The sequence below is a fragment of the Chiloscyllium plagiosum genome, unplaced genomic scaffold, assembly GCF_037043375.1.
Source record: "Chiloscyllium plagiosum isolate Xiang-an unplaced genomic scaffold, Cpla_swu_hap1 HiC_scaffold_35, whole genome shotgun sequence".
NCBI lineage: Eukaryota > Metazoa > Chordata > Chondrichthyes > Orectolobiformes > Hemiscylliidae > Chiloscyllium > Chiloscyllium plagiosum.
The window spans coordinates 32,451,178-32,461,605 of record NW_028270173.1 but is presented as its reverse complement, the minus strand read 5'-3'; the positions used below and the strand labels follow the sequence as shown (position 1 = coordinate 32,461,605).

Here is a 10,428-nt window from a genome sequence, read left to right as displayed (position 1 = left end):
ACTCATTCCTAGGTATCCATTATTCCATATATTACACATCTGAACCCCTCAATTAGATTCCACTCTGTAACTCATTCCGAGGTACCCGTTACTCTATATATAAACCATCTGAACCCCTCAATTAGATTCCAGTCTGTAACTCACTCCCAGGTATCCATTATTCTATACATAAACCATCTGAACCCCTCAATAAGATTCCAGTCTGTAACTCACTCCCAGGTATCCATTATTCTGTATATAAACTATCTGAACCCCTCGATTAGATTCCAGTCTGTAACCACTGCCAGGTGTCCATTATTCTGTATATAAACCATCTGAACCCCTCGATTAGATTCCACTCTGTAACTCATTCCGAGGTACCCGTTACTCTATATATAAACCATCTGAATCCCTCAATTAGATTCCAGTCTGTAACTCACTCCCAGGTATCCATTATTCTGTATATAAACCATCTGAACCCCTCCATTAGATTCCAGTCTGTCACTCACTCCCAGGTATCCATTATTCTGTATATAAACTATCTGAACCCCTCGATTAGATTCCAGTCTGTAACCACTGCCAGGTGTCCATTATTGTGTATATAAACCATCTGAACCCCTCGATTTGATTCCACTCTGTAACTCACTGCCAGGTATCCATTATTCTGTTTATAAACCATCTGAACCCCTTGATTAGATTCCAGTCTGTAACTCACTTCCAGGTATCCATTATTCTATATATAAACCATCTGAATCCCTCGATTAGATTCCAGTCTGTAACTCACTCCCAGGTATCCATTATTCTGTATATAAACCATCTGAACCCCTCCATTAGATTCCAGTCTATAACTCACTCCCAGGTATCCATTATTCTGTATATAAACAATCTGAACCCCTCGATTAGATTCCAGTCTGTAACTCACTGCCAGGTATCCATTATTCTGTATAGAAACCATCTGAACCCCTCGATTAGATTCCACTCTGTAACTCACTGCCAGGTATCCATTATTCTGTATATAAACCATCTGAACCCCTCGATTAGATTCCACTGTGTAACTCACTCCCAGGTATCCATTACACTTTCTATAAGCTATCTGAACCCCTCGATTAGATTCCAGTCTGTAACTCACTGCCAGGTATCCATTACACTTTCTATAAACTATCTGAACCCCTCGATTAGATACCAGTCTGTAACTCATTCCCAGGTATCCATTATTCTGTATATAAACAATCTGAACCCCTCGATTAGATTCCAGTCTGTAACTCACTCCCAGGTATCCATTATTCTGTATATAAACCATCTGAACCCCTCGATTAGATTCCACTCTGTAACTCACTCCCAGGTATCCATTATTCTATATATAAACCATCTGAACCCCTCGATTAGATTCCAGTCTGTAACTCACTCCCAGATATCCATTATTCTGTATATAAACCATCTGAACCTATCGATTAGATTCCAGTCTGTCACTCACTCCCAGGTATCCATTATTGTATATATAAACCATCTGAACCCCTCGATAAGCTTCCAGTCTGTAACTCACTCCCAGGTATCCATTATTCTGTATATAAACCATCTGAACTCCTCGATTAGATTCCAGTCTGTAACTCACTCCCAGGTATCCATTGTTCTATATATAAACCATCTGAACCCCTCGATTAGATTCCAGTCTGTAACTCACTCCCAGGTATCCATTATTTTATATATAAACCATCTGAACCCCTCAATTAGATTCCAGTCTGTAACTCACTCCCAGGTATCCATTATTCTATACATAAACCATCTGAACCCCTCAATATGATTCCAGTCTGTAACTCACTCCCAGGTATCCATTATTCTGTATATAAACTATCTGAACCCCTCGATTAGATTCCAGTCTGTAACCACTGCCCGGTGTCCATTATTCTGTATATAAACCATCTGAACCCCTCGATTAGATTCCACTCTGTAACTCATTCCGAGGTACCCGTTACTCTATATATAAACCATCTGAACCCCTTGATTAGATTCCAGTCTGTAACTCACATCCAGGTATCCATTATTCTATATAGAAACCATCTGAACCCCTCGATTAGATTCCACTCTGTAACTCATTCCGAGGTACCCGTTACTCTATATATAAACCATCTGAACCCCTCAATTAGATTCCAGTCTGTAACTCACTCCCAGGTATCCATTATTCTGTATATAAACCATCTGAACCCCTCCATTAGATTCCAGTCTGTCTCTCACTCCCAGGTATCCATTATTCTGTATATAAACCATCTGATCCCCTCGATAAGCTTCCAGTCTGTATCTCACTCCCAGGTATCCATTATTCTGTATATAAACTATCTGAACCCCTCGATTAGATTCCAGTCTGTAACCACTGCCAGGTGTCCATTATTGTGTATATAAACCATCTGAACCCCTCGATTTGATTCCACTCTGTAACTCACTGCCAGGTATCCATTATTCTGTTTATAAACCATCTGAACCCCTTGATTAGATTCCAGTCTGTAACTCACTTCCAGGTATCCATTATTCTATATATAAACCATCTGAATCCCTCGATTAGATTCCAGTCTGTAACTCACTCCCAGGTATCCATTATTCTGTATATAAACCATCTGAACCCCTCCATTAGATTCCAGTCTATAACTCACTCCCAGGTATCCATTATTCTGTATATAAACAATCTGAACCCCTCGATTAGATTCCAATCTGTAACTCACTCCCAGGTATCCATTATTCTGTATATAAACCATCTGAACCCCTCGATTAGATTCCACTCTGTAACTCACTCCCAGGTATCCATTATTCTATATATAAACCATCTGAACCCCTCGATTAGATTCCAGTCTGTAACTCACTCCCAGATATCCATTATTCTGTATATAAACCATCTGAACCTATCGATTAGATTCCAGTCTGTCACTCACTCCCAGGTATCCATTATTCTATATATAAACCATCTGAACCCCTCGATAAGCTTCCAGTCTGTAACTCACTCCCAGGTATCCATTATTCTGTATATAAACCATCTGAACTCCTCGAATAGATTCCAGTCTGTAACTCACTCCCAGGTATCCATTGTTCTATATATAAACCATCTGAACCCCTCGATTAGATTCCAGTCTGTAACTCACTCCCAGGTATCCATTATTTTATATATAAACCATCTGAACCCCTCAATTAGATTCCAGTCTGTAACTCACTCCCAGGTATCCATTATTCTATACATAAACCATCTGAACCCCTCAATAAGATTCCAGTCTGTAACTCACTCCCAGGTATCCATTATTCTGTATATAAACTATCTGAACCCCTCGATTAGATTCCAGTCTGTAACCACTGCCAGGTGTCCATTATTCTGTATATAAACCATCTGAACCCCTCGATTAGATTCCACTCTGTAACTCATTCCGAGGTACCCGTTACTCTATATATAAACCATCTGAATCCCTCAATTAGATTCCAGTCTGTAACTCACTCCCAGGTATCCATTATTCTGTATATAAACCATCTGAACCCCTCCATTAGATTCCAGTCTGTCACTCACTCCCAGGTATCCATTATTCTGTATATAAACCATCTGATCCCCTCGATAAGCTTCCAGTCTGTATCTCACTCCCAGGTATCCATTATTCTGTATATAAACTATCTGAACCCCTCGATTAGATTCCAGTCTGTCACTCACTCCCAGGTATCCATTATTCTGTATATAAACTATCTGAACCCCTCGATTAGATTCCAGTCTGTAACCACTGCCAGGTGTCCATTATTGTGTATATAAACCATCTGAACCCCTCGATTTGATTCCACTCTGTAACTCACTGCCAGGTATCCATTATTCTGTTTATAAACCATCTGAACCCCTTGATTAGATTCCAGTCTGTAACTCACTTCCAGGTATCCATTATTCTATATATAAACCATCTGAATCCCTCGATTAGATTCCAGTCTGTAACTCACTCCCAGGTATCCATTATTCTGTATATAAACCATCTGAACCCCTCCATTAGATTCCAGTCTGTAACTCACTCCCAGGTATCCATTATTCTGTATATAAACCATCTGAACCCCTCGATTAGATTCCAGTCTGCCACTCACTACCAGGTAATAATTATTCTACATATAAACCATCTGAACTCCTCGATTAGATTCCAGTCTGTAACTCACTCCCAGGTATCCATTATTCTGTATATAAACCATCTGAACCCCTCGATTAGATTCCAGTCTGTAACTCACTCCCAGGTATCCATTATTTTATATATAAACCATCTGAACCCCTCAATTAGATTCCAGTCTGTAACTCACTCCCAGGTATCCATTATTCTGTATAGAAACCATCTGAACCCCTCAATACGATTCCAGTCTGTAACTCACTCCCAGGTATCCATTATTTTATATATAAACCATCTGAACCCCTCAATTAGATTCCAGTCTGTAACTCACTCCCAGGTATCCATTATTCTATACATAAACCATCTGAACCCCTCAATAAGATTCCAGTCTGTAACTCACTCCCAGGTATCCATTATTCTGTATATAAACTATCTGAACCCCTCGATTAGATTCCAGTCTGTAACTCACTCCCAGGTGTCCATTATTCTGTATATAAATCATCTGAACCCCTCGATTAGATTCCACTCTGTAACTCACTGCCAGGTATCCATTATTCTGTTTATAAACCATCTGAACCCCTTGATTAGATTCTCGTCTGTAACTCACTCCCAGGTATCCATTATTCTGTATATAAACCATCTGAACCCCTCGATTAGATTCCAATCTGTAACTCACTTCCAGGTATCCATTATTCTATATATAAACCATCTGAATCCCTCGGTAGATTCCACTTTGTAACTCATTCCTAGGTATCCATTATTCCATATATTACACATCTGAACCCCTCAATTAGATTCCACTCTGTAACTCATTCCGAGGTACCCGTTACTCTATATATAAACCATCTGAACCCCTCAATTAGATTCCAGTCTGTAACTCACTCCCAGGTATCCATTATTCTGTATATAAACCATCTGAACCGCTCCATTAGATTCCAGTCTGTCACTCACTCCCAGGTATCCATTATTCTGTATATAAACCATCTGATCCCCTCGATAAGCTTCCAGTCTGTATCTCACTCCCAGGTATCCATTATTCTGTATATAAACCATCTGAACCCCTCAATTAGATTCCAGTCTGTAACTCATTCCCAGGTATCCATTATTCTGTATATAAACCATCTGAACCCCTCAATTAGATTCCAGTCTGTAACTCATTCCTAGGTATCCATTATTCTATATATAAACCATCTGAACCCCTCAATTAGATTCCAGTCTGTAACTCAGTCCCAGATATCCAGTATTCAAAATATAAACCATGTGAACCCCTCGATTAGATTCCAGTCTGTAACTCATTCCCAGGTATCCATTATTTTATATATAAACCATGTGAACCCCTCAATTAGATTCCAGTCTGTAACTCATTCCCAGGTATTCATTATTTTATATATAAACCATCTGAACCCCTCAATTAGATTCCAGTCTGTAACTCACTCCCAGGTATCCAGTATTCAAAATATAAACCATGTGAACCGTTTGATTAGCTTCCAGGCTCTAAGTTTTCCGTATATAAAAACCATCTGAAGACTCAGTTAATTTCCCGCTTGTAAATGACCAAATTAATCCACTCCTGGAGATATGCATGATTAAGGCAAACTGGTCAATATGGACTTCAGTGTGGTGTTTAACAAGGTTCAATATGATAGACTGGTTAGCAAGATTTGATCACATGGAATACAGAGAGAACTAGCTCTTTGAATACATAACTGACCTGAAGTCAAGAAGCAGAGGGTAGTGGTGGAGGTCTGTGACCAGTGGAGTGCCACAAGGATCGGTGCTGGATTCGCTGCTTTTTGTCATTTATGTAAATGATTTGGATGGGAACATGGGAGGTATAGATAGTAAGTTTGCAGGGGACATCAAAATTGCAGGTGTAGTGGACAGCAAAGAAGGCTTCCTCAGAGTATAACAGAATCTTGATTAGATGGGCAAGTGGGCTGAGGAGTGGCAGATAGATTTTAATTTAGATAAATGTGAGGTGTTGCGTTTTGGAATGGCAACTTAGAGCAGGACTTATACACTTAATGGAAAGGTCCTGGGGAGCATTGTTGAACAAACAGACCTTGGATTGCAGGTTCATAGCTCCTTGAACATGGAGTCTTAAGTAGATAGGATAGTGAAGAAGGCGTTTGATATGCTTTCCTTTATTGGTCAGAGTATTGAATATTGGAATTGGGAGGTCATGTTGTGGCTGTGCAGGACATTGGTTAGATCACTTTTGGAAGATTGCAAACAATTCTGGTCTCCCAGTTATAGGAAAGATGTTGTGAAACTTGAAATGGTTCAGAAAAGATTTGCAAGGATTGGAGGGTTTGAACCAAAGGGATAAGCCGAACAGACTAGGGTTATCTTCCCTGGAGCGTCAGGGGCTGAGGGGTTTATAAAATCACGAGGGGCATGGATAAGATAAATAGATAAAGTCTCTTCCCTGGGCTGGAGGAGTCCAGAATTAGAGGGCATAGGTATAGGGTGAGAGGGGAAAGATTTTACAGGGACTTAAGGGGCGACCTTTCACGCAGAGGGTGGTGCGTGTATGGAATGAGCTGCCAGAGGAAGTGGTGGAGGCTGGTACAATTACAGGATTTAAAAGACGTCTGGATGGATAAATGAATAGGAAGGTTTGCAGGGATATGGGCCAGGTGCTGGCAGGTGGGATTGGATTGGGTAGAATATCTGTCAGCATGGATAAATTTGACCGAAAAGTTTGTTTCCATGCTGTACATCTCTAAGTGTTATGAATTAAATGGGAATGTGCCTCATTTAAACTGAAATCTGTTTGAGCAGGAGTTGTCAAACGGAGAGATTGCTGGTGAGGAGTTCCATAGGCTCAGTCCTTGGGAATGGAAATGTGTTGCTGGAAAAGCGCAGCAGGTCAGGCAGCATCTAGGGAACAGGAGAATCGACGTTTCGGGCATTAGCCCTGAAGAAGGGCTAGTGCCCGAAACGTCGATTCTCCTGTTCCCTGGATGCTGCCTGACCTGCTGCGCTTTTCCAGCAACACATTTCCATCTCTGATCTCCAGCATCTGCAGACCTCACTTTCTCCTCAGTCCTTGGGAAGACTGAGTTGCATGAGAAACCAGTCTGACAATTACTGATGTCAACATGATGTAGAAATAGCAGGATGAAAGAAAGTGGAAAATGTTTCTGAGGAAGGAGGAAGCTTGCGGCATCCTTAAATATTAAAATATTACTGACGAAATCTTCCCTCTTAAATTTTGCAATGTCGTAATTAACAAGGAAACACAAATGAGTTCATCATAAATATGATTTATTAATGGCTGTTCACAGAACATACTCAGCTAACGATAATCACAGTTTATGTGTTGTTTGTCAACATAATTACATTGCCATTCAATATAATTACATACAAGTCCACTAACTGCTCCCTTCTTTCAAACATTTGATTCTCACACAGAACATACTGAGGTCATTAGTCATTTCGCTTGCACAGCAAGCTTTCACGTGATATAAATATACAATTATGACAAGTTTAAGTTATTAGGCACAGTATAGGAAAAAAGGTGTAAATTGATCACTGCTGTAAGGCAATAAATAGTTAACTGTATTGTCACTGTCCCTTATATTTATCAGAAGTTGCCTTCTGATATTAAAAAAGCCCAAGCCTTAATGGAGAAAAATGAATCTCTTTTCTTCCCCAATTTGGGAACATTTACAAGTGAATAACTAACCTTACACACACACACACTTAGCTCAATGTATATAAGTCTGAGTCGACATTGTCTGGTCAACCCTTTGCGGGCCATACGACCTGTCCACTTGAGAAGAAATTGTGTCCTTTGACTGCTCCACAACCCTGACAGCTCTGGCTCCTTCTTATCACTGCACGTAACAATTGGAGTGTTCAAACCTCACCAGCACTACAGTGAGGCGACGCAATGTGGAAAGTGTCCTTCCCTGAGGAAAATGGGGGGGTTCACATTCTGCAGGCAACGGAGCTGGAGCCCATTCTGTGGCACATGATGGTCACTGCAGGACCGACACCATCGAGCATCTTCGGGGGCAGCAGCGGGGCACTGCCATTGGTGGGCGGGAAGAGTTCTGCAGACAAGGATGGGAGCACCAATGCCTGCTCCCCGCTGGCGTCTGACAGGGGCGAGTGGCCTGGGCCTCCCGTCGCCACGGCGATCATGTCGACCGTTCCCTCTTGGGCCTCCACGGCCGTGTACACTTGGACGGTGACCACGCACAGCAGGAGCAGGAGCATCCTCTTAGCCCAGTCCTTCTTCTCGGGGGGCAGGTACTTCCTGACCTGGATGTGGGGAGAGGGGAGGGGAGGGGAGAACAGAGAGAAAAAAGGGGAACAGCGAAGGTGAGTGACGGAAACAAGGGAGGGAAAGACCTTGAGCTTTCACTAACTCAGAAAGCTCTGACACCCTTCTTGAAGCACAGTCACTGTTCGAATGCGCACAGCAATTTTCCACAAGCAGCAATGTGATAGCCATCCGAGTATCTGTTTCAAATACTGGTTGACTAGGTTACCAAGTCAATCTGAGGTAACCAGGGCTTCAGATCAATGTTTGCTCAGTGCTGCACTGGGACTGTCAGCCGATCTCCCACTGTTGCAGACAGCAGTTAACTAAGTGACCTTCTCCCTCTCCCTCTGCATTATCACACTTCCTTAAAAGACCAAAACATAACGGGTCAGCTGCCCCCCAATTTTCAAATGTCCAAGCGCGCACACAGTTCAGATTTTGAAGACCTCTTTTCTCCCCCTGAATTTGTACCCCCTTTCAGAAAATTTCCCCATCAACCTGTTCAGGGATGCTAGGATACCAATTGTCCTTTAACCCAGTTTAGAGGTAGGGATGCTACCACTGTGGCACAGGCCAGGATCATTTCCACTGTTCCCCAAACATTTGCCGGAGACGTTTGTCACAGAATCCCTGCAGTTTGGAAACAGGCCTTTCGGCCCAACAAGTCAACACTGACCCTCCGAAGAGTAACCCATCCAGACCCACTCCCCTATTACCCCCAACTAATGCACCTAACCTACCAATCCCTGAACACTATGGGGTAATTTCCCATTGCCAATCCAGCCTAACCTGCACATCTTTGGACTGTGGGAGGAAACCCACTCAGACACGGGGAGAATGTGCAAACTCCACACAGGCAGTCGCCCGAGGCTGGAATCAAACCCAGGATCCTAGTGCTGTGAGGCAGCGGTGCTTACCCCCCCCACCCCCCACTGTGGCACTGTGCCCATTTGTGGTGGTTTTTCTTTTGGCTCAGATTCTAGACTAAACTGCAGCACGGTTTCTGCCTCTAAAGAGGAGAAGGTGACCCGCTCAGATCCCTGACTGTTATCAACTCAACGTACCTGGGCTGGGTAGAGGATTTTGACGGGTCGGCGCCTGGTCCGGAGCCGGGGGCTGATGTCTGCGGTGTGTCTGACCTCCAGTGGGATGTCAAAGGTGAAGATCTCTGGCTCGGTGCTCCTCTGCCGGGTCATCCCGGGCTGCTTGGTCGGGAAGCCCTGCTTGGCGTTTGCCATCAGGCGCGGGTGGCTACAGCCCAGACACATGGCGCTTGCGAAGCAAGTGAGTCTCACAAGGGGAAATCAATCTCTGCAAAAGTGAGGTGTCGGTGCGACCTTATTAATACTGAGCCTGCCTCCCGCCTTGAGCAATACCTCAGAGCAGTGATTGGTCTGACTCCTTTCCACACCCCGTGAATGCCTACAACCCTCGGGGGGAAAAGAAATCTATCACTCTTCCCAAATTTCAGAGAAAGTGACAGGCCCGCCAATGAGGCTGAGAATGTGCAGGCACTCCGCCAGGCGCCTGCATGTAAGGACAAAAATCTTTCCTCCTTTTTTTAGCCATCAACAGTTTAAACGAGATGTTTATCTTTTTCCTTGGCGCTCTAACTCTCTCTCTCTCAAATTACACTGCCCGAGAACCGAAGAAATAAACAAAATCCTTTCCAACACCAGCTCGAGTTGCAACAGATTCATTTTTTCCATTTCCCTGAATTTTATTTCCACCCCTCCCCCGCCCCGGTTTTCACAATCTTTTCCTTCGGAAACCATGACCGAAGCATGGACTGCAGTTCGAAGACGTTCTTCACTTCTTGAAACCATTCAGAGTTAAAATGTTGTCTGCACTCATTTCCCTTCTTCTAATGAAAACTCTCTCGGTTTCTCGAGTATCTCATTCCTGGGAATGGGTGAGGGGTGAGCTTATTCAATCTTAGTTGTTCGTTCGGATAGATGCATTCTTCTCCAACAAGCGTATCAAGGGACCAAAGGAGTTAGGCCACAGATCAGCCATGGTCTCAAGGGGCTGAATGGCCTCCCCTTGTGCATACGTCAGTGCACTTGG

General features: G+C 43.0%; 1 protein-coding gene across 1 annotated transcript; it reads right to left on the bottom strand.

The window, feature by feature from the left end:
* Positions 1 to 7,334: 7,334 nt before the first annotated feature.
* Positions 7,335 to 9,644, bottom strand: LOC122541336 (radiation-inducible immediate-early gene IEX-1-like). Its single transcript, XM_043678013.2, has 2 exons — positions 9,426 to 9,644; positions 7,335 to 8,357 (listed from the first exon to the last, which is right to left on the bottom strand). The coding sequence occupies exons 1-2, from the start codon at positions 9,627 to 9,629 to the stop codon at positions 8,022 to 8,024; spliced, it is 540 nt and encodes a 179-aa protein (XP_043533948.1). The 5' UTR covers positions 9,630 to 9,644; the 3' UTR covers positions 7,335 to 8,021.
* Between the last annotated feature and the right edge of the window lie 784 nt (positions 9,645 to 10,428).

Coding starts and splice junctions, on each gene's coding strand:
- LOC122541336 (XM_043678013.2), bottom strand. CDS start 9,629: ATGTGTCTGGGCTGTAGCCACCCGCGCCTGATGGCAAACGCCAAGCAG. Junction 8,358..9,425: donor AAATCCTCTACCCAGCCCAG/GTACGTTGAGTT, acceptor CCCCACATCCAG/GTCAGGAAGTACCTGCCCCC.